Raw genomic sequence first — 25023 nt, 5'->3', positions numbered from 1 at the left:
CCTCTGACCTCCACAGGCCCCACCCCTTTTTCTCCTGTTATCCGAATTCCGACGCGAAGCTTCCACAGAGCGGACGTGCGCGAAATCACCCAAACTTGCTCGGAGAGCGGACGTCCGCGAAATCACCCAAACTTGCTCGGAGAGCGGACGTGCGTGAAATCACCGTCGCTGGCGCCAACTAAGAACCCCCCGCATCTGTTTGCAGCGACGCTGTTCGCTGGGGACTCGCCGTGGCTGGTGCAAAGATGGCGGCGTTTGCGGAGATGAAGGTGAGGCGATGTTATTCGGGTGGGGGAGATGTGTTTTAGGAGATGGTGGGGAGATGTCGTCGTTATGAAGGCGGTGTGGAGAGGGTGGTTGGTTGACTTGGTGGGTGGCGTGGTGGAGAAGGTGGTTGGTGAGGCGTGGTGGAGAAGGTGGTTGGTCGTTGGTGTTGTGGTTGGTCCAAAATAACGATAGTAAAGAAAAACGGCTAACTCAAAGATCACAGCCCTTTAAACATCGGTGGGAAAATCTATCTGAACACACACTTAGCGATATAACTGATTCCTTCACTAGCGACTGATACTTGGGGATATCCTTGTTGGTGTCCTGTGAATTTCCACAACCGTAACAATACGTTCCTCATTCTCCTTCACACTCCTCAACTTTATCTTATTTCCCCCCTCCTCGTTTCAAAACAAAAAAAAACAAATATTTTCGCTCAAAAAAAAATTAATTGTGAACTCGTTCTGCTTCACATTTCCTTGGTTCATTCTTTATTTCTTCTTTTCACATTACTTCCCAATTAGTCGAACGTTCCTCGGATTTGAATTGATTTGCTTCTTACTTTAAAAGCTTTTAATAACATTTTATAATGTTTAATTTGCCTTATTTCACTAAAACCACACATGTTCTTTTTCTTCATAACTATTTACTGTCACGAACACCCCGCAATATCAAACTAAATTGTGCGATATCTAACTAAATCACGTGATGTCGCACAATATCGAAAGATCAACTGAGTGGCAGTTAGGGCTTTGAGGTGAGACGGAGATGTGGGGTTGTGTATCCCTCCGCACCAGACTGCGAAAGAGCGAGGGATGCATGCTGCAATCGGCACCTTTTACGACAACGATTAAACTGCGATGTGGAAACGCGCGTTCGGGATGGGCCTGCTGTAATACAAAATCCGTCCTTTATAACCCCCCCCCCCTTCAAATTCGGCTGTGATTAATGATTCTCAATGGTTTTCAGAAGAAAAAAAATTGCATTGAGGTTCCCCTTTAAAGTCGGTTTCAGTGGAGAATTTTTTTTTGTTCATAGTTTGGGAAAATACATTTCCTCGTCTCTGGGCATTCGCTTGTAGTTGTTTAAAAACCCCGTGGTGTCTGAAAAGGGTAGGCTATTGGGTGACAGCATCCTGAATATATTCCAAATGATTGCCCTCTCTGCTGCTGGGAAGGTATTGGAAAACCACTCAGTGTATATATATATAACCTTGCCCTGGGACTGCATTGGCAACACCAGATCTTGTTTCCCATCTTTTCGTAGGAAAATTGTGTGCAAGCATGTGTACTTTCTGGGTTGATCTAGCACGTAGGAAAGTTCATTACTTTGGATGCTGTTGCAGTCACATTTGTGTAACAAGCCATGGGCAAACGTTATTCATGAACCATGTGTAATCAATAAATAAGACACGAGGAACTGCCAGACAAGCAACGTGTATAATCGGAAAGGAAAGTTTGACATTCCACCCGACTATCGGGCGTGGGTGCAAACACTGACATGAGCAATGTGCTGTGTGCACTTTACAGTGCTGGTTCTGCTGAAGCAGTCGTCTTCTCGAGCGTTGTAATCCTCGATTAGGTCACCGCTCCAACACAGGATGCTTGACTGAAGGTGCAGGAATTTGGAATTCGTTCAAGGTGCCAGAGATCTCACTTACTTTTCACGAACGACACCATTTGATCTTTAATGTTCACCACTGGTAGACAGGTCCTCCAGCTTAATGTCCTGAGAGACAGCACGTACATGTGCCTCCCGACATGTGCAACACCATTGTGACAATTTATAGCTGGGTTAGGATTCAAACGCAGGCTCAGACATCTCAAAGGTAAGTGTGTGTACCTCCCAAGCAAGCCTGCCAGCCAGCCATACTTTTATATCATTTGGGGGAACAACAGATCAGAGTTTAGAGTTAAAACGTTTGTTGTTGGTTATTTATTGTCATGATTTGTGTGTGTACATAGATGTATATTATTATTTTTATTTTTTTCAGGTTGATGCCTCCGATGGAAGCTTCCCTTCTGTAAACACGTGTGTTCATTACCTCAAGCTGCCCGAGTATTCCTCTGAAGACATTATGAGGGAACGTTTGTTGGCCGCTACCATGGAGAAAGGCTTCCATTTGAACTGATTAATTCATCTTTCTTTTCCTGCTCACATTTTGCTGAACAAGGCGACGGCACGCCTCATTCTGGCTCTACAAAGGGCTTTAGCTGTTTGAACACGAGTTAAAATGGAAGCCATCTAAGTAAATAAATGGGGGAGGGAGAGGTGTGGGGAAGGCCTCGCTCAGTGACAGATTGTTCGTTGTGACTGCATGCCTGTTGTCAAAAAAAACCCTTAAGTTTGTCTCCCACACGTTTCATTCCACTGTCGGACGAATTTGAAGATTACACGCACGTGATTTTGTTTTAAATTTCATGTTTGTTCATTTGCAATAAATAAATGTAGATTAACTTTAAATGTTTTCTTTTTCTTTGTGGACATGCTGTGGATTTGTGTAATTGCCACAGTTTGTAGATGTGGATGGAAAAGGCAGCGTTCCTGAAAAATGTCGCTCTTGATGAGATGGCCAACATTTTGATGTAATAGTTTTAGTTACTTTGTCGTGTACTCTTATTTATTTTTATTCCCCACAAAATGATGCCATTTATGTAATCGTGAATAAATGCTATGGAATATGTTTTTGAAGAAGACTAATGTTTTTCTGTTGCCCGCTTCACTGTCCCTCACCCTGCTCCCCCAACCTCTTCACCTTGTAATTACTATTACGTGCCCATAAAAAAATAAAAAATAATAATAAATAAATAAACCACACAGGCCGTTTCTTCGCTCTCACGTGCCCGTACGTGCGTGACCCGGAAGTTCGATATTATTCGCAGTTACGATTATTCGCAATTTATTTTTAATACCCAATTATTCAATTAGCGCCAACGTATTTTACCTTTTCGCAATGTCGTGGCAAGGAAAAACAAGAAGAGAAGAGAGAGAAAAAATTTACTTCCTGGTTCGGAGCATACCAGCACTCTGATGTTTCTGAAATTTATACACCGTCTAATATTAAAACGATCATAACTTGGGCCATTCTGTTTATAAATGCGCATAAGAAATCGAGAAATTATTAGAATACACGAAGTCATCACTCTCCAGAAGCCCGTACGTTGTAACCCGTAATGGGGAACGTGGCTGTGCTTCCCTTCCCCCATCGGCCACGCCCACGCAACAACGTGTCTTCCCATTGGTTTGGTAAATAAATGGCCATAACTTGGGAAGCACTTGTCCGATTAATATCAAACCTTGAAAAGGCACATCCTCGGGTCCCCAGCAATATACCTGGCAAGTTTCAATTAGATCGGACCAGAGGTTGTCAAGAAACAGCGGACACACACACACACACACACACACACACACACACACACACACACACACACACACACACACACACACACACACACACACACACACACACACACACATTGCTGGAATTATAGATAGATTCAACACTCTCACTCACTGGTACATGGTCAATTGCTGGTCATGTACCAACAGCATTGTGTGTGTGTGTGTGTGTGTGTGTGTGTGTGTGTGTGTGTGTGTGTGTGTGTGTGTGTGTGTGTGTGTGTGTGTGTGTACGAAAAGGAGGGGAGGTGAGAGGAGTGGATCCATTTGCTCTGTAATATGTAGATGAGTCACACCAATTGGAATCTTGTTTCTTTTAATTTTTAATTGATGCCACATGATGAACAAGTGATTATATCACTTTGACAGCCAATGTGGCACTTTCAAAGTTATGTGAATGCTAAACGAGGCCTTTTGTGCTGTGTTGGTTTATTGACTCGGTTTTGCTCTCGTAATGGCAGGTTAAAAGTACCGAATTAAAATCGTCTTTTTTAAACAATTTTCAGGATTTAGACAAAAGCATTGTAATTTCAGGATGGTTAAGCATAATTATTCTTTTCTTCAATGCAAATTGGATTCATGGAAATATGGGAAATATCAGTGGAAGAGAGGTGTTGGGTTCTTTCCATTTCCTGTTGGTACAAGCTGGTGGTGGCAGTGGATATCACACACACACACACACACACACACACACACACACACACACACACACACACACACACACACACACACACACACACACACACACACACACATACACACATACACACACACACACACACACACACACATACACACATACACACATACACACATACACACACACACGCATACACACATACACACATACACACATACACACACACACACACACACACACACACACACACACACATACACACATACACACATACACACATACACACATACACACATACACACATACACACATACACACATACACACATACACACATACACACATACACACATACACACATATACACATATACACATATACACATACATACATACATACATATACACATACATACACACATATACACATCCATTGGGACCATACTCTGTGCGGATCGGTGCTGCCTAAACAGTCGCCTGGGTTATGGGCACAATCCTAGACGGGTCGCCACTCTGACACAGGATACCAGCATGCTTGCACTCATTTTGCCGACCCTGGAGGGAATGACAGGCTGAGCCAACCCAACCTGGTATTAATTCACAGTAGAATGGGATTTGAATTCAGGACTGTAGGATTCTAAGCTCACCACTCTAGCCATTAAGCCAACACCAGGTGTATAATGGTAAATATCATCATTTAAAACTTGCCCTGTACATTCACAAGCCTGATATTGTTGTGGATTTGGAAGTTTACTGCACTCAACATACAGGTCCGATAGCTCAGTTATATCGATAGGTAAATGTGGATAGATAGCTCCCTTTTCCCTTGTCTAATGGGTAATTAAATGTTCCTGTGCTGTGGAGTTATTTTAATAGTCAGGTTTTCCTTCTTTTATGTTACAACACCAACAAAATCCCTCTGCTCCCGGCATTCTCCGCACGCTTGCTGAAATGCGGGTGTGTTCAGAATGCATTCGCGAACTGAATTCCATTCCCTAATATAGACAGAAATCGGCTTGCTTGGGCACTCCAAGGGGTGGGATGCTACAGCCCCCACCCAACGATGAGCGAACTGAATTCCATTCCCTAATATGGACATGAATCGGCTCGCTTGGGTACTCCAAGGGGTGGGATGCGACAGCCCCCACCCAACAATGAGCGAACTGAATTCCATTCCCTAATATGGACATGAATCGGCTCGCTTCGGCACTCCGAGAAATGGGAGGCGACACCCCCCACCGATGGCGAATGAGTCGCGCCGGAAGCGAGCCGCACACCAGAGGGATAAAAAGGGAACGGAGAGACAAGTGGGTTCTTTGCTCTTCTTGGTTGGTGGTTCTGGCTCTTCTGGGTTCTTGGTTGGTGGTTGTTCGGAGAGCACGGAAGGTGGTTGGTGGTTCTTCGGTTGAATTGACTCGGCGGATTGTGAAGGATCTGCGCTTCGTCTTCGCCAGCGCGTGTTCTGGAGCGCGAGATGATCCGCCGGAGCTCAGGAAGCTGATCGCGGCTCGCCGGTGCCTGGATTCAGCTTGGCCTTGCTGGTGCCCAGTTCGAACAACACAAAGACCACACGATGTGGACAGGTCCGAGGCAGAATCTGGTCTTCAGCTCGTCCTTTCCATCCGGGCTGGAGACCTCAATAAAGACCATTTTGGTTTGATTCTTTTGGGTGTGTGCGTATGTGTGTTTGTGGTGCCAGTATTGTAAGTAATGAATTGTTAAGTGCCTTGCTGTACATACATGCTTATTAATATTCGGATAACTCTGCTCTTCTGTGTTTCTCTCCCTGCCTATTGTTAAATAAACAGCCCCATTTTTGAAATGTATCCGCTCGTTCGTGTCCTTTCCTCCATTGGCTTAGCGTGCTGCGTGCTGGAAAATTAGCCAGGCTGTTGCCACTGTAACGGGACAATCTGACCGGATCTCGGCGATCAACCGCTCGGGTCGCACACGGTTAGAGTACGCGAAGCAGCTCGTTCCGTACGGGTGCCGTCGAGGGTGTGGAGACTCGGTAAATCGCCACGTACAAATCTAGGTATTTTGAAAATTGGAAAATAATCCTGAACCACGTGGCAGAAATATTGATGCTTCACGGTCCAATAAGTGACCCGTACTTTTTCGGAGTTTTCCGAAAAGGTACAATATAAATTCCGGGAGATCGGTCGAGCCGACTCTACTGCACCATCTCGCGGCTGTGCTCGCAGCCGACGCCCGGCCCCGCAACAATATGACCTTCCTTCACTGATAAGGATGATCGGGTAGAACGCGCCGGTCACAGTCCATCCACAAGCGTTGCACCTAGAGTCCCTTTATAGAGAGAGTAGCGACAACTAACGATTTGACGCCATTTTGAGTCCATTCAGTGCGGTGTGAGTGCGGAGCCGCCGAACGGCGCTCGTGCATTGAACCGTGTATTACATTATGTTCTCTATGTATGAGAGATGGGAATGGTCTTTTCCATGTTGATAATGAGCAAATTATGTGAAGATGATAAAATGGAAGATTTATGACAACTAAGAGCCATATGATAATGAAGAAATTCACAGAGCTGGTTGTGATTTAACAGTCACAGACATTTAGAACCATGACAAAGAAGGAATGAACTAGACAAGTCCACGTGCTGCTTATTTCAGCCTCATTTTAATTTCAGGGAGGCGAGAGCAAGACTCGAACTCCTACCTCCCTGCTTATACATGTACAATACAATGTTAACAGTTATCTTTAATTCTGCAGTTGTTTGACCTTGTTTATCGTGCGTGGGTTTATATTTGTGTTTGTTTAATTTTCATATTTCAATTATTAATCTAAACTTTGCTGCATGTTGCCGATCATATATTAATCCCACCAAAAATAGATTAGCCCACCACACCCGGCTGTCTCTCTCCCTCTCTCCTCTCTTCTCCTCTCTCCTCTCTCCTCTCTCCTCTCTCCTCTCTCCAAATACATACATTCAATGCATGCCCCCCCCCCCCGAAGGTAAAAGCCAGTCCCAACCATGCTGCACTCAGAAGTTAGATGGTCTCCCTTCTATGCTTCTATGGGGTGTCGACCTGTTTAGTATCCTGAGATCTGGCAGTCTACACCCACACCAATAGATTTTAAATCTTTGGTATAACCGACTTAAAAGCTGGGGTTAGGGTTAGGGTTAGTGTTGACCCTAACTCTGCCTTTGAAGAGTGGGCCGTGTTAGTCCGTGGGCTGAGTTAGCCCGCATCCGTTCTCCGTTCATTCGTCTTTGTTTTCACTTTAGTTTGACTTTGACTTTAAGTCTGAGTCTGACTTTGGAGACATTATCCAGACCCTATATTAATTGATCTAGCTTGAAGACTAACTCAAACTTAATTTGAAATAAAGATGCCTTCCCCTTCAAGTGCTAATTAATCCACGAGCAATGGATAACAAGCCTGGAAAGCCAAAGCAAAGGCCAGTCTCACTCGCAGCACACAAATATACACATATGGGACCATTACCACCATCACACTGACCTGGCAGAGAACTGACCAAGAAGTTGATTTCCATCCAACACGACTGCGTCTGTTCTCCCAGATTTTCCGTCTTTTAGCATCTGATGGAAAACTATACATCTTGAATCCCTTCTCCGTTCTATTTCTGCACCGAAAGGCACAACAACCTGTCATTTTGTCGTAAAATCGATGTAAAACACGAATGAGAATGCTGCGTACAGCGGGAACGTTAAAACGCTGACCGATATGCGTCCGATCCTGTCCGCGATGGACTCGAAATGGCTCCACGCAATCACGTGACTAGATTTTTCCAGACCCTCTATGTCGCTACTCTCTCTTTCAAGGGACTAGTTGCACCAGTCCACATCCACAGCAGTGTACAGCATGGAAAATTGTGAGATCTCGACTTTTTGGGCAAACAGAAATTTCTCCACTCTGTTGTGCAGAGGCACATCCCTTTCTTGCAGGCATGTTTTCACGTATTTTCTGGTTATTTTGGAAGGTTTATGAGCCATATTAGGTAACGATCATTCTCCCGTATACACGATATATATATATATATATATATATATACACGATATATATATATATATATATATATATATATATATATATATACACGATATATATATATATATATATATATATATATATATATATATATATATATATATATATATATATATATATATATATATATATATATATATATATATATATATATATATATATATATATATATATATATATATATATATATATATATATATATATATATATATATATATATATATATATATATATATATATATATATATATATATATATATATATATATATATATATATATATATATATATATATATATACTTTGCCACCCTGAACACACCTGTTTCCTGGGGTTTCTGCACATGACATTTCAAAAGTCATGCATTGAGTTGTGTTCATGTTATTAAGCCTGCACTACAGCATCGGGGAAGGCTTATTGCTGTCAGATTTGTTACTACAATTCATGCCTCAAATTTTTTAATGGAACCACAGAGTTTCTGAGACCCCCCCCCCCCCCTTCACTGGAGTATAAACCACCATTTCGAAAATTATATTGTCTATCTGCATTCCCAATTTCTGTATCTTGGAGTTGCCAGTGGCTTTCAGAATGAAATTTTTCATCAATAATGCAAATACAAAGTATGTGGGGGGGGGGGGTGGCAGTTGAACAGACAAAAACTGTACACAAAACACATACAGGGGGTAGACAAGATGGACTCGGAAGGAAACTCCAAGGAGGGAAAATTGGAAGGGGGAAGGATTTGGTGAGGTTAACGAGGATAGAAAAGATCATGGTTTTCAATTGGGGATGATATGAGATGGTGGTGAACACTGTCCAGCTATTTGGAGACCTGGAGGGAACAATGAGATTGTTACACAGCTGGGGAAAAACGAGGAACAATTGAGCAGAGGTGAGCAGTGATCCTGCATTTAGGTAGTTTCACCAGAAGGGGGTTGATGGTGGACAATGTGAGCCCTGCAGAGACTTGGAGGGACAAAGGACAAACCACAGAAAGAGCAGAGCGTGCACCAGAAAGACTCAGATTCATCACGGGAGATTTCAATAATCTTGAAGGCCTTGGTTTCCACGGTGTCAAGTTGAGCAAGATGTGATGCAGGGGAACCATCCCAGAGAGGAGAGCTGTACTCCATCAAGCAGCAGATGAAGGCTTTTCAGGTGGATAAGAGTTCAGGTGTGCAAAGGAAGGACTTTGTATGACGGAGATGCCCAGTTTGCGGCTGGCTTTGGAGGGCAACTTTGGAATGTGGTTTGCCCAAGAAAGATCATGGCTGACATTGAGACCTACGAGTTGGAATGACTGAACTTCCTCAAAACTCCGTGATTTACTAAAGATTGTTCATGGCATTAAAAAAAAACTTAGGGGAAATACACCTGGACACTCACCTGGTAGTGGCTGGATAAGATAACTAGGAAACCACTGGTTGGCATGGATGACCCACAAAATATATAATGGAAAAGAAAGTAAATACCTATGGATTTTTTTCTTTTTTTAATGCCATGAACCAACCTTGGTACATCATGGGTGATTATTTTAAGGACTTGTCAGTCTTCAGGAATTTCAAGGAAATTAGAACACCGGACGAGCAACACGGTTTATGAGCTTTTCACCAGACTCCCAGAATGTTGGGAAAGAGCTCTTGATGCGGTTGGAATTTGCTCCATCTGAGGAAACCTGTTCCATGTAAATACAGCAAATGTCGGTTGAAAATTCCAAGCGCTTCTTCCTTTCCGTTTCTGCAGTGTATAACGGCCATGACGACAAGTTAGTATTAGTTCACAGTCCTTTTCGTCAGTTGTTTTTTTTTTGTTGTCCTGCATTTTGAAAAGTGTTTCCGTTTTTGTTCTAATGCTGGTGCTTAGCAAATAAATATGACTTCGATTTAAAAGAAAAATCTTTCACTTAAAAGAGGAAATGCTGCGGAATTGTGTTTTTTGTGAGAATTTTCTTTTATTTTTATTTTATTTTATTTTTTTGAACGTGTGGAGAGAAGCATGTATGCTTGGGGGTTTTTTATTTTATTTTGAGGGATATTTTGTGAGGAATATAAGGTTTTAATATGAATATTAAGATAACGTTTGTGGAATATTTACTTCACGAATTGTGCAAATTTGTTACCTCAGGCGAAAAGGCGGGACTCTCATATTTTGGCTCCTCCTCTGAGACAGTCAGTCAGTCAGTCAGTCAGTTATTCAATTTAAGCTTTTCTGTTCACCGCTATGGCATCGCGTCCTGCTCAAAGTTCATCGTCTGCGTTCTTCGTGACCGTGGGGAGAGGTTTGGAGAATTTTGCAGCTGATGAAATCCGTGCAAAGTTGTTGGCATCGCGGGTGGGTGCCCCGGTCGTGCCCACCATCGCAAACCTTGCACTCGATGGCATTCAAGTTTATAATTGATACAGTCTTGGGACACGGTTAATGAGGTGTGCCAAGTAAATGGACATCGTGTTTTGTTAACTGGAGAGGCTTTGTTAATTTATTAACCTATTTCCAGACTCTGTGGTCTGAACGTATGCTCTGAGTCTGGGGGTCCTTGGTTCAAATCCCATCCGAATCTTACCAACGACTTTAAAAAATAGTTCGAGCTGCTTTCTTGCCTGATGTTTCACATTTAAAAATATAGAGAACGGGCAAAGAACAAGTGTTTTTTGTCGGTTTTGATGGGCCTAATGTTAATGGGCCCTGCGTTGACGTTACTTGAAAGTGAACTTGTATTATTAAGTGGAAGTTCATCTCTCTCTCTGTCTCTGTCTCTCTCGCTCATTGTTCTTCCACTAACAATACTTTGCATTTTTACATTCTGCACATCTCTCTTGCATGAGCCATGGTTTTAAGAAAAACAAAATTTGAAAAGGTTGAAATCGGTGGATGTATTCCTTTTTGTAGTATTCTGTATTGAGTAATTTTTTTTTTATTCGAGGTGGTGTATTAGTCCTCCATGTTATTGTATAACTAGCAAATACAGCCCATCCCTTCACTAACAGAAATATTAAATGGAGAGAGAAGACGGCTGGAGGGGGAGGAGGAGGGGTTGGGGAGCGAGGAAGGGTGGGAAGAGCAAGGAAAAGGGGGGAGGATAGGGAGAAGGATGCCTCACAAAACGCCCCTATACACTCGGGAGGGTTGTTGGGAGGGGGTGAGCGAGGAGGGGGGTGAGCGAGGAGGATGGGGGGAGCGAGGAGGATTGGGGGGAGCGAGGAGGATTGGGGGGGAGCGAGGAGGATGGGGGAGGGTGGTGTTGGGGGGGAGCGAGGAGGAGGGGGAGTGGGGAGGGGTTTTGGTAGGAGGAAAGTGTGAGAGGAGGGGGTTCTTGGCTCGTGTTTGGAAGGCGAAAAGGAGAGAGTAGGGGTTTTCTACTTGTGTTTGGTAGTGGAGCTTATGGAGAAAAAGGTGGGGGTGGGGGGCAATTCAGGATTGAACGAAATGGGGTATGTTAAAACCACATTAATACAGCATGCGGAGCCCCCCCCCCCCGAGATGTTCATGGGTAGTGCAGAGGGAAGGGGTTTAGAAGGAGATAAGCATGAGAGGAAGGGAAAGCAGCGTGAGGGGAGAGGAAGGGAAGGCAGTGGGAGGGGAAGGGAAGGCAGTGTGAGGGGCGAGGAAAGGAAGGCAGCGTGGGGAGAGGAAGGGAAGGCAGCGTGAGGGGAGACGAAGGGAAGGCAGCGTGAGGGGAGAGGAAGGGAAGGCAGCGTGAGGGGAGAGGAAGGGAAGGCAGCGTGAGGGGAGAGGAAGGGAAGGCAGCGTGAGGGGAGAGGAATGGAAGCCAGCGTGAGGGGAGAGGAACCGAAGGCAGCGTGAGGGGAGAGGAAGGGAAGGCAGCGTGAGGGGAGAGGAAGGGAAGGCAGCGTGAGGAGAGGGGAAGGGAAGGCAGCGTGAGGGGAGAGGAAGGGAAGGCAGTGTGAGGGTAAGGGAAGGGCAATAAAATGTGTGGAAACAGCAATTTTTTTTAACTGCTGGGTTCTATATAAAACTGGGTGGGAGCATTTAAAACACACGCAATCTACCTGGTGAAGGTCTGTCTGTGTGCATGCGATGAGTGGGAGGGAGGGAAAAGTTCAGAGTGGGAGAGGTTGGGGGGGGGGGCGGTGATTCCGGCAAACATGTCGCCCAGTTTAACGTCCATCCGAAAGACATCCAACCACCAACATTGATGAATCACCCTGTCTGTGAAACACCGGGAGGACTGTTTATAGCTTGGTCGTGATTGAAACCCTGGCTAGACAATTCTGAGCGAGCATTCGTACATCTCGACTATCCTGCCGTGATGTGGCGATTCATTGCTTTATAACAGCTGAAACATTTTTACTTGTTGCAATCTAATTTATTTTGCCTTCATAAATCCGGTATCAAACTGCGGTATCGCCTTCGAAGCTTGAATAGAGCACGCCAAGTGGCCTAACCAATCGCCTTGATATAACGGTGGAAGAAACTTTTTAAAATGAAACAATTTTTTTACTTGCGAAAATTGAAGATTTTAAAAATATATTGGTTATTTGCTTGCGTTATTCTGTTTGTCTGTTTGTCTGTTTATCACCTACAGGTCACAATTTTAAACCGATATTCACGAAGCTTCACCAAATGGTAGAGTTTGCCATAATGAAGAAGCATATTGTTTTTGAAGTCAATAGGTTAACATAGGCCAAAGGCCAACAACTAAGGTGGTATTTATAAAATTCTCAATTTTCATTCCATTGACAAAAAATTTGAAGAGGATTTGCATATCAGGTTACTGAATTCAACTACCAATTATTTTTGAGGTGAAATTTGTTTCATGGATTTCACAAGTATTGTGCCATGCATGACATCTTTCTTGTTATATGTACAGTATTTATCTATGCCAAAGTGACGGGTCATATCATGAAAGAAGATTGTACAAAAAGGGGAAATGTGGTGAAAAATACAATTGCACATTATCAGCGAGCCAACCAATGCCCGATGCACCGCAGAACAACGCGGGTCCAAACGCTTGTGAGTGGCCCCCTGAACTTTATTAAAGTTGATCGATATACAGTATTCAGTGACAGCGTGACTATTGTAGAGTGCTTGACAAGTGGCTTATGCACTCAAGGAAGCACTCCAACGAAATAGTTGATAAGGAATGGCTATCTTGGCATGCGATTAGCGATCGCTGATCTGTCATATTAAACAACTTCCAGAGACCGAGATGGCAAACTATGTTTGAATTTGACAAATTATTTGACAGAACTGCTGCCAAGTTCAATTCTGGAGCTTAAATTTTGTCATTCAGCTAAGTTTAAGAGATTCTCGAGGTTATGGCATGTGCAGGAATGAAATAAAGCCACAAACACTGGCGTCTCCAGGCGTTTATAAGTATTGCAATGTATCCAGCGATTCCTAGTTGTGATCAGGCAGTCGATGATATGAGTGAGGAAAATGAAAAAAAATAACTTTATCGTTAAGAAATCATTGCAGCCTATTCCAAGTTAAGGCATTTGAGCAAGCCAACAACAAAAAAAAAATGGTGAATTAGGACCCCCACCAAGGGAGAGCAAGGTGTCTAAGAATGTGCCTGATGAAGTATATAATTAAATAAGGCCGTTAATTATATTCAAAAGGGGCATTTAAATTAACCCAAACACCCAATTTTTCATTCATGCACTCCCTTGGAGTACCCTTACTTCACTGTGGTGATATAATTAATAGGCTGCCGCTCAACGATTTAAATCATAACCGCACTAGAAATCGAAGTTTCAACATCACCGTCATACCGAACAAGAAAAAAACCCCCAAAAAAACCAGGGAGTCTGGAACACTGACACAAACCATTACATTGACGTGTTTCGACTTATGAGTAACATACAAGTAACGTATGTCTGTGTGTCAATGATCGCGTAGCGTGCCTACAACTTATGCCAGCGTATGCGGAATGTGTGTTTTACGTCGAGTACGTCGAAATTTTCAACATGCTGAAAATTTCTCGACGTACTCGGCGTATGACGACGTATGCCAGCGTACTACGATGTATGCCAGCATACTACGACGTATGCAAGCGTGCTATTAACGTATACAAAACTTACCCATAACGTATTCGACGTGTGCCAGCTTGGTTCGGCAAATTTTTCATACGTCGGCATACGCTGGCTGAAACGTCAAGGTGTGACAGCAGCTTCACACTTCGATGTCTAGTGCAGTTATGATTTGAATCGTCGAGCCGCGGCCTATAAATAGCCTACGCCACGTGATCATTGGCGATACGCTGCCGCGCTATGCATAAGTTAGACTCGTTGGGCATAGGTTTTGAACGCCGACAACACGCTCAGCATTCGTTGGTATAAGTTATCTATATGTGATTAAAACGTTCTGTGTACGTTACTAATACGTTATGCGTTCATCCAACACGTTATTATACGCCCAAAACTTAAAAAAAACATCAATAGTTCAGCGTACGCCAGCGTTTTACATGCATTTTGAGACCTTGCCATACGCTGGCTAAAACGTCAAGGTGTGACAGGGCCTTTCAGGGGTGATCAAGGGGACCTGATTTCCTGATGTGGAAGCCATCAAAAGGGCTGTATGACGGAGCTCCGGAGGATTCCAGAAGAAGCCTTCTGGGGGTGCATCAAAGCGTGGAAGAAGAGGATGGACAAGTGTGTGAGACTGGAGGGAAACTATTTTGAAGGGGACAAGCTGTGATTTCAATATATTTTTTGGAATAAAGTTTCTGTGAAGTCATCCCGTTACTTTTTAGACGGACCTCGTATGTTAGGAGAAAAGTGTGTTAGAAGTTCCAGGCTTACGCCCATTATATTTTGATTATGATTATGATATTCGATTTTTTTTAATCCACCATCACCTGCGTAAATACATGGAACACATAATGTGAAGATTTTGGAAGTATGAACAGAATATGTTCGGAGAAAAGTGTGTTAGAAGTTCCAGTCTTACGCCCGTTATATTATGATTATGATTATGATATGATATAGTCATACCACCTTGGATCCAGCTCGCTCTGCTCATCCCGATCATCAAGAGAAACCCTCCCCATCTCCTCCAGCCTCCAGTATGCACATGTTCTTCCACTCACTCCAAGCTACACTCCAAAATCCAAGCTTACCATCAACCTCCACTCTTGTTCCTCTTTTCTCCCATTTGTGGAACCATCCTCCAGAAGCAGTTCAATCCCATCCTTCCCTCCAAGGCTTCAAATAAGGAGTACAACAAACTCATGTCATCACCATCCATACTCGTGATCTTTCCTTGTCCCATTAATCCTGTCTAAGTCAATCATCTTACTTGCAGGTTCCTGGGTTTCTCGCTTTCGCTCTCGCTCTCTTTCCCTGTTCATCAATTGCCAGCTTGGTTCGTTCATCAAATCCTCTGTTCAACTGCACCACCACTATCACTACATTGCCTTTTTACCCTTTGTGAGGTCGTTCTTTCATGAGCTTCAATTTTGTCTTTAAAAAAAAGGCCTTTAATTAAATTTCCATTGTGCAAAGATATCTCCTCTCCTGTCCTGTCTTGTCAAAGTAATTCCTTTAGCAGCTCATGAGGATGACATCAATTACTGATGGTGCAATGCGAAGAGGTGACAAATTGAAAGAAAGAGGAGCAAGTAAAACAAAAATGCATTAAAGATAAAAAAATAACGAAAATGATGTTTTGAAAATACATTTACTGATTTGCTTTATACACTGGTTTGTAAAAATTTTTATTTACATCATCCTGGAGCTAGCAGGTTTTTGTATCATTCTAACGACTTGTAGAACTAACTCCTGAAAGACTGTAACAGATGGTGCAGCTACTGCTGTGTATGGTAATCCTCAAAGTTCTTAGAAGAAGGAAAATTTGAAGGAATCAGTTAAAATGTTTGGGTCTCACTTTCAGTTGTTATCTTTCTTGGGCAAGCCACATTTCAAAGTTGACCTCCATAGCCAGCCCCCGACTGGGTATCCTCCATCATACAAAATCCTTCCTGGCACAGTTGAACTCCCATCGACCTACAAGGCGTCCTATCCACAGCTTGATGGAGGATTGCTTTCTCCTCTGGGCCGGGCACCCCTGCCTCATACCTTACTCAGATTGATGGTGTGGAAACCAAGGCCTTCAAAATCATTAGAATATCCTCTGTTGAAGCTGAGCCTATGGGCCTATCATTTTCACATCACAGACAGGTCAGTGGTCTCTCTGTCTTCTCCCACCTCCTTTCTCTTCTTGCACTCTCTGCTCTTTCCATGCTTTGTAACCCCCATGTTTCCACAGGACTCACACAGTCCACCATCAACCCCTTCTGGTGAAACTACCTAAATCAAAGATCACTGCTCACCTCCACTCATTCGTTCCTCTTTATTCGTATCGCCTGTGGAACCAACTTCCACATCCTCTTCAATCTCATTCTTCCCTCCAAGTCTTTAAGACAGCTGTTCAACACCATCTCAGATCATCCCCATCCAAAACCATGATCTTTTTTACCCCTGTTAATCCAAACCCCTAAAACCACCTCACTTCCAAATTTCCAGTTTTTACTTCTTGAGAGTTTGCTTTTGTATCCATTACTTGTCCACGTCTCCCTTTTTTAGCCTTCAACCCTGCTGTTGGTGTTTCCACTCTCGTTGTACTTTTCCTTTTGTTCTCTTGCATCTTGATCTGTTCATTGTGGTAGCTATTCCACAAGCCTTGACTTTTTGTACCAAAATAAAAAGAAACTGCCTCAGGCATGAGAAACTAAAGTGCAGTATATTTCCGGGCTGACAGGATGGCCGAGAGCAGCGTTTCTCAACCGGGGCCATCGGCCTTCGACCGGGGGCCATGAGCGGACGCCGAAAAACTGCGATTCAGAATGCAGAAGCTTGTAATGTACAATTAAGGTGACGAGTCTCCGGTCATAGTGTCAAAGTAAAATGGGTAGACGAGTTTAACCACGATTTTAAAAGAGAAGGCGGAGCCCACAGAGCATTCATAGTAAACCAATGTTTACAAAAAAGTTAGAATTTTGTTTTTTTCAATTTTTTTCTCAGATATCGAAGGTTTGAAAATGGAATGACAGCTATGTCAAGTTTGGATTCATGAATGTCAGTCGAGATGGTGTGGACTGCACGCAATGTCTGCACTGCTCGGTCGTGATGTCAAATGCGTCACTACGTCCTTCCAAACTTTCAAACCATCGCGACAAGATGCATCCCGGAAGGAAGGAAGATAATATCGACGCTCTGTCTGCGAAACGATCATGATATGACCGTGAAGCGACACTCCCAGAAGAAAAACCTGCTCTTCAATCCAGCTACGAAGTGGAATACCGAATTGCAAAGTGCAAGAAGCCACACACTATTGCTGAGGACCGTATCAAGCCATGTACAGAGAAAATGGTGGAATTGATGATCGGACCAGAAGCGACAAAGAAGATCCAGCAAGTTTCGCTCTCTAATGACACGATCCGACGACGGATTGACGACATGGCCGCTGATGTGTGTCAAGTTTGCTCCGAAATCAAACAAAGCACGCTCCAGGCGAGCCTTCAATTAGACGAGTCTACCGACACCACCCTGGAGATCCAGTTGATCGCCTTCACTCGCTACGAGAGAAAGGGAAAGATGAAGGAAGAGTTCTTGTTCTGCAATACCCTACCAACCACAATGACAGCAGCAGATATCAAAGCTATTGTGGACTCTTTTTTTTTTATTTTTTTATTTATTTTTTTTTTATTTTTTTTGAAGCTAATGGACTCGGTTGGCAGAATTTCAAGCACATTTGTACTGATGGTGCCCCAGCGATGGTCGGTATCGGAGGAGGGTTCGTCACTCTTGTGAAGAACGAATGGCCCCATGTTACGTCCTCCCACTGTTCGCTACACCGATACGCTCTTGCGTCAAAGACTCTTCCGCCTCGTTTGCTGAAGTCATGGACGTCGCGGTCAAAGTGATCAACTTCATTCATGCGAAGGCCAAAAAATCATCGGCTCTTCCAACTCCTGGCCAACGAAATGGGAGCGGAACATGTTGGACTTCTGTTCCACACCAAAGTCCGTTGGCTATCGAGGGGGAAATGCCTCTCTCGGCTGTATGAACTCCGGGTTGAGGTGGAAATCTTCCTGCGAGACAACGAAAACAACCTCCATGTCCACTTCGACAATGAAGAGTTTGTCATGTTGCTCGCCTACCTGGCCGATATATTCGGCCGACTCAACGAAATGAACCAGTCCTTGCAAGGCTGTGATGTGACGGTCAGTGACGTTCAAGACAAGCTTGCCGGACTGTCTGCTAGAATGGAAGTCTGGCAGGCACGAATCAAGGCCGGGTCCACTGCCTCGTTTCCTTTCTTGGACGAGCACCTGTAGACGCAGAGGATTGAGCATCCCGTCGGCATCAAAGATTGCATCACTCGACATCTCGACAATCTCTCAGCCGAGTTCAAATCGTATTGCGACGATGCACCGTTGGATGTTCCGTGGCACAAAGACCCGTTTAACGCCAAAATTGAACCTACTGAAGACGAAGCAGAGGAGCTGGCAGAGTTGAAGGTTTCAAAAGCAATGAAGCTGGTCTTCAGTAACAAAGAAGACCACTCCACCTTCTGGTTGTCTGTTCAGGATGCATATCCACGACTCAGCAAGAAGGCTGAGTTTCGTAATGCTCATTCAATTTACCACAACATATCTTTGCGAACCTGGATTTTCTGACCTTGCGACCATTAAAACGAAGTCCAGAAACCGTCTTGACGTTGGGAACGATATTCACCTTGCTGTGTCCAAGACAGAGCCGGACATAAGAGGCCTCGTCAGACAAGCCCAACAGCAAGTGTCTCATTGATTGTATTGCTTAGAAAAATGTTTACTTTGATTTATCTTTTAAGACTGAGTAAATAAATTTCATAAAACGAAATCTGCATCTTTTATTGAAGGGCAGGGGACCACAAATGTTAAGCGACTCGGTAGGGGGGGGGGGGCATGGGCCATCAAAGGTTGAGAAACGCTGGCCTAGAGGTAGACACACTTGCTTCTAAGCTGTCTAACCTGTGTTTTATTCTAACCCAACTATAAACAGTCATCCAGGTATTTCACAGGCAGGGTGATTCATCAATGTGTGTGCTGTCCCTCGGATGGCCATTAAATGGGCGTCCCATCTGCCAGCATGGGTTGGTTGACATTAAAGATCCCATGGTGTCCTTTGCGAAGAGGAGGTTGCCAGCACCATGGCCAAATTCCAATTCCTGTCCTAACCAGCAGAGGGAATTGCATCAGCGGCACAGTTGTGCTCCCAGCAAATGATGCTACCCTGCAGCTTTGTGCTGCATACAAACAGAGAAGAAGAATATTGCTTCCCAAAAATTGTTAGATCTCATATTTGTTGCTTTTGGAATCTTTTAACTTAAAAAAATTACATTCCAAGAGAAACCATTTCAAAATCAAGCCACTGTTCCCCTCAAAATTCTGCTCAAATTATTTGGGATATTTTCTTGTTAATCATCTGTGAATGTTTTTTTTTTTTTTCCAGGTTGAGGTGATCGATGGAAAAGTGTTTTTTTGCACCAATGTCACCAAAGACAAATTATTTTCTCTCAAGATGGCTGAACGAGTATTTGTTCTTGTGAAGAAGATCAACTCTGTTCGTCTTCCATTCCATAAAGGTAACATAATGTGTGCATCCTCGTTCCAGCACTTCATCCATGATCGATTTGATGGCTTTGTTCCTCTTAGTTACAGGAATCGAGTTGGCGGTGGCATAACTAATCATGCAAGTGTCGAGCTACACACATTCTTTTGTCTCGTTATTTTCCATTGTGGCTATTCTTCAGAAATCTTTGTTCAACGACGGTTGAAACATCATTTCCAAAGACCCTGTGTGATAAGGAACAGTGCTAAAGTGCAGTGTAATGCACAGGAAACCTCAAGAAGATCCGTTAATTGTCCTGCTCCATCCCAGCTGTACTCTTATCTAGTGGTATCACACTGTATGGTTTATAGTGTGTAATCCTGAATCTGTGAAAGTACAAACAACATTAAAACCTTAGCTATTTTAAAGAAATGACGTTGGCATTTCCTCTAATACATATAAAGGAAGAGCGATGTGTATGTTTCCCTTTGTATCTGAAGAAGGTCGTTCACCTGAATCATGTGAACTACCTGGTAAATTTGTTTATACAAGGTATGGCAGAGAAACGGGTGATTTTAAAAACTTAAAAATAAAATAAGCATTTTGTATTTGCCGAATTGCAAAAATATCACCTTAAAGTACAAAGCATGCCATTTATTTCTTGAAGACCACATCCTCGAGGTGACCTCCGGCTCTGAACAGACATTCCTCGAGTCTTCCACGCATGTTTCCCATGATGCAGCGTTGCATCTCCAAAGAGATTCTGGCAATTTTTTGACGGTCTTTCTTTCAGCTCTTCAATATTGTGTGGGCGATGAGCGTACACTTTGCTTTTTAATTGCCCCCATTAAAAAGTCACACGCTGACAAGTCTGGGGATCTTGGAGGCCAAGTAATATCACTATTCCTGGAGATGATATGGTTATGAAAAAGTTGGCCTATGGTGGCCATTGGCACTCTGGCGGTATGAGACGTCATGCCGTCTTGTTGAAACCAACTGGCTTCATTAACTTGAAACCTAGTAGCTAGTTGATCAGTCAAAAAAGTTGTGATCATGTTGGCATTGTGGAGATCGGTTCTTAAAATCACCCGTTTCTCTGCCCCACCCTGTAGTTCAGAGGCTGCTGTCCAGACAGCAACCTCACTCTAAGATAAACAAGCAGTGTAAGTATAACCTGGTGTCAAGGAACCCCCAAGAAGATCAGACCACTTGCGGTCCACAATCCAGGCAGGAATTAATTTGCTCAGGGTGAAAATGACGAGTGAGATCTTTAACGTCCACTGACTAATGCTCGTTGGCTGAGGATAGGGTAGGAGCTTTCCCCGTCCCGAGCGTCAGCTCCCCTTCCACAATAGTGGGAAATGGGACGCGGAGAGTGGGTGTATGCCTGGTGTTGGCTTAATGGTTAGGGTGGTGGGCTTGGGATCCTAGGGTCCTGAGTTCAAATCCTGCTTGGTTGTTGAAGTAATACTAGGTGGGACTGACTCAGCCTGTCATCCTTTTGAGGTTGGCAAATTGAGTACCAGCTTGCTGGGATGATTGAGCCATTTGAGTATCCTGCATCGGAGTGGTGATCTGTCCAGGATTGTATGAATAGCTCAGGAGACTGCTTTGGCAGCACCCATGCTCTGTACAGAGTATGCTCCCAATGGATGGATGGACTAATGCTAGCAGATGGGTCATGCAGTTTAATGTCCATCTGAAGGACTGTGCAAACATTGATGTATCACCCTGCCTGCAAAAAATATAAGTGACTGTTTTTAGCTGGGTTGAGGCAAGCAGGAAGGCCTGGAGGGAGGTACACACATTCGCCTATAACATGTCTATCCTGGGTTTGAATCCCGACCCAGCTATAAACTGACATCTCGAAGTTTCATAAGCAGGATGATTCATCATGTGTGTGTTCTGTCCCTCAGATAGATGTTCAACTGGGCATCCCATCTGTCAACATTAGTTGCTGGACTTAAAAGATGTCACGGTGTCTTTTGCAAAGAGTTGGCGAGCTATCACCGGCACCATGAACAAATTCCAAAGTACTGCCTCAACCTACAGAGGGCATTGCATCAGCTGCACAGCCACACCCTCAGCCAATGTTGCTACTTGTGCTGAACATGAAAGAAGAAGAAGCTGGGCCGAGAAGCGAACTCAAACTAAACAGCTCAGAGACAAGAAGCAACGTGAAACGGAGCACTTAACTTTGACGAAAGTCTACTATACATGCTGCACACCAGCTTGGCATGCTTTTTTAAATGTAAAAGTATAGTGTTTGATAGCAATTGCAACTCAAACACTTGCAGTTTAGGCTGATTGAAGAATTGGACGTTTACATTGGAGATTACCAAATCAGTAAAGGGATGGTGAAACGGACGGAAAAGAGATATGCAGACGAGATCACTGCGTATAGATGAAATTGCAGGTTGATAAAGTGAACAGGGCTAGTGAGAACAGACCATCTTTTGCTAATCTTTAAATGCAATAGTTGAGTTCAAAGTTATAAAATAAAGGGCATTTTTGGGTTGTTGTTTTTCTTATAACATTGAAGGAATGATGACAGGACTCATTGACATTGTCATGGAAAATAACTCAATTTCCACTAGTTGGATCAGCATACCAAAGGAGAATCTTTAATTTCGTATATACGGAGGAAGAACATTGAATGCTTGACTGAAAACTTCGAATGGACTTCACTGAAACATAAGCCTGAAGTAATTCTTCTTATACACAACTTGACATTCCAAAGAATGGGAGGGGAGAACTACAGGGTTAGCTGATAAGCATTAGGCAAAATAACTCAAACTGCAATATGTGTCTACTGGGTGAAAGAGAATGACATAATCATGGCAAAAGTTGCAGTTATCAACCAGGTCACCTTGTTTCATAGTGAGACATTCCTTTTATCAATATTTAGGTCAAAAGACTCTTGGGAAAAGGGAAACATAACTGACAGCCAATTCGACGATAGCATAAAAATTAGATTTATAAAGCACCAGCAACAATTATAATTGAGAGTACATGAATATAATTCTTTTTCTTCCACAACATAAAGTTCAACCAACATTAATGTTTCATCGAAGGTACAAACTATAAACTAGAGGGGGAGCACTCGGTGGAGTGCAAAACCTCTGCTGCCAATACTGCTAGGTCACTCAAGTGAACCTGATATCCTATTCATTCAATTTGATGTCAACAGTACTCACAGTTATAGTTTGCAACTTTCCCTTTTACTATAACTTTTACATACTCAATTCATTCGTCATAACTAGATTCCTTGAGACAGAAATTGATTTTACGTGGGTATATCCACCCGAAGTTCCAAAATCAGCCGCAATTATAATTTTGGCATTTTTTTGTTGGAAATCACTTATAACTTCGAGAAATGCAAAAAAAAAAATCAATTTTGTTGAAATACAAATTTGCAAAATTTTCTGTTTTTTTTTTTTTTCTTTAACAATTTTTGGGTGGGGATTGGAAATCACTAAAAACATGTAGAAATGCAAAAACAAAAATTCAAATATTTTTTTCAAAATGGCAGCCATAGCGGCCATATTGGACTTTGGACCAAGTCCAAAATCTTATAGCATGATCCTTGGACCATACCTAATCGCCCCACCAAGTTTCGTAGAAATCCGTCAAGGAGTTTTTCTGTAATACTATTCACAAACAAACAAACAAGCAGTCATAGACTGGTACTTACGAAATCGTCAACTTGACCACTGACCTTGTCTAATAAAAGCTGTCTCGAGAGAACGTAGCGACGCAAACCAGAAGTTTCTAAGATGATTCTGTACCAAACCATCAAAAATTGAACGTTTTGGATGTTTGACCTCACTGTGACCTTGACCTTTGACCGATTTTAACCAAAATCTAATCAGCACTTGCCACCACCCTCCTGAATCATGTGGTGTAATTTGACATTGGTAGCTTCTTCCGTTCTCGAGTTATCAGTACCAAACCATCAAAAATCGAATATTTGACCTTGCTGTGACCTTGACCTTTGAGCGATTTTGACCAAAATCTAATCAGCACTAGCCATCACCCTCCTGAATCACGTGGTGTAATTTGACATTGGTAGCTTCTTCTGTTCTCGAGTTATCATGCCTACAAACAAACAAACAAACAAACAGAAACGGAAGGCATCAATATACTTACGAAATCTTTAGATTTCGTAAGTAACAAACAAGCAGTCAAAGACTGGTACTTACGAAATCGTCAACTTGACCTCTCATCTTGTCTCATAAAAGCTGTCTCTAGAGAAGGTAGCAACGCAAACCAGAAGTTTCTACGATGATTCTGTACCAAACCATCAAAAATCGTAACGTCGACCGAAGCAAAAATCTCCATTTCTCGACGTAATTATTTAATATTATTTTATCAAAGTCACAAAACCGTAATATTCGGCCATCCACCAACAATCTTTACATAATCCGACGGCTTAGCGAGTCAGGCATGCGACGATAACCTTTATGGGGATAAAAAATGACTTTTAAACACCATTTTTATCGAAAACACCATCAGCGTGCACACGGAAAACCTTTACATGATCAACGACGCCTCTACTCGAGCACGCTGCACCACGTGACGACCCGTGACGCGGCGAGTGAAATATTTTTTATACAATCTTAAAACGTCTCCAAAACATCCGATTTTTACCAGAATTTCGACAACCGAGTTTTAAGCGTCCTAAGCGATCACAAAAACCGAAGACAAAATTAAAATCGAAGTTAAAACTAACTCGTAACGTCGATCGAAGCAAAAATACTCCATTTCTCCACGTGAATTTACAGAATTATGTTTGACCTCACTGTGATCTTGACCTTTGACCGATTTTGACCAAAATCTAATCAGCACTAGCCATCATCCTCCTGAATCACATGGTGTAATTTGACATTGGTAGCTTCTTCCGTTATCGTGCCTACAAACAAACACACAAACACACACACAAACAAACACACAAACAAACAAACAGAGGACGGAAGTCATCAATATACTTGCGAAATCTTTAGATTTCGTAAGTAACAAACAAACAAACAGACAGGGGTGAAAACAGTAACCTCCGTCCAACTTCGATGGCGGAGGTTTATAAACACTGGTCCTATGGGTTGCAATGAATTTTCAATATAAATTGTGTTGTCATA

The 25023-nt window shown here is 42.9% G+C and overlaps 2 protein-coding genes across 11 annotated transcripts in view; both read left to right on the top strand.

Moving 5' to 3' along the window:
- HECTD1 (HECT domain E3 ubiquitin protein ligase 1) overlaps window positions 1-2950 on the top strand; it is a 98963-nt gene extending 96013 nt beyond the window's left edge. For 2 of the 3 annotated variants that reach the window (XM_085877449.1, XM_085877450.1), the window contains exon 40: window positions 2261-2950. In XM_085877449.1, coding sequence (XP_085733575.1) covers window positions 2261-2398 — 138 coding nt within the window. In that variant the 3' untranslated portion in view covers window positions 2399-2950. Of the gene's footprint in view, window positions 1-205; window positions 270-2260 lie in introns of all 3 variants that reach the window. The other variant, XM_085877452.1, reaches the window with a different exon arrangement.
- Window positions 2951-4713: 1763 nt separating this feature from the next.
- Window positions 4714-25023, top strand: part of THUMPD2 (THUMP domain 2 tRNA and snRNA guanosine methyltransferase) — an 85234-nt gene continuing 64924 nt past the window's right edge. The window contains exons 1-2 of one of the 8 annotated variants that reach the window (XM_085877458.1): window positions 4714-5887; window positions 19790-19922. In XM_085877458.1, coding sequence (XP_085733584.1) covers window positions 19859-19922 — 64 coding nt within the window. In that variant the 5' untranslated portion in view covers window positions 4714-5887; window positions 19790-19858. Of the gene's footprint in view, window positions 5888-10172; window positions 10274-10312; window positions 10334-10383; window positions 10760-19789; window positions 19923-25023 lie in introns of those variants that run through there. The other 7 variants (XM_085877457.1, XM_085877459.1, XM_085877460.1 and 4 more) reach the window with 7 other exon arrangements.

The sequence above is a fragment of the Eptatretus burgeri genome, chromosome 4 (genome assembly GCF_056783735.1).
Source record: "Eptatretus burgeri isolate ZD-2024b chromosome 4, Ebu_testis_v1, whole genome shotgun sequence".
Classification (NCBI taxonomy): Eukaryota; Metazoa; Chordata; class Myxini; order Myxiniformes; family Myxinidae; genus Eptatretus; species Eptatretus burgeri.
Note: the sequence above shows the minus strand (reverse complement) of the source record. Positions and strands in the feature narration are given on the sequence as shown.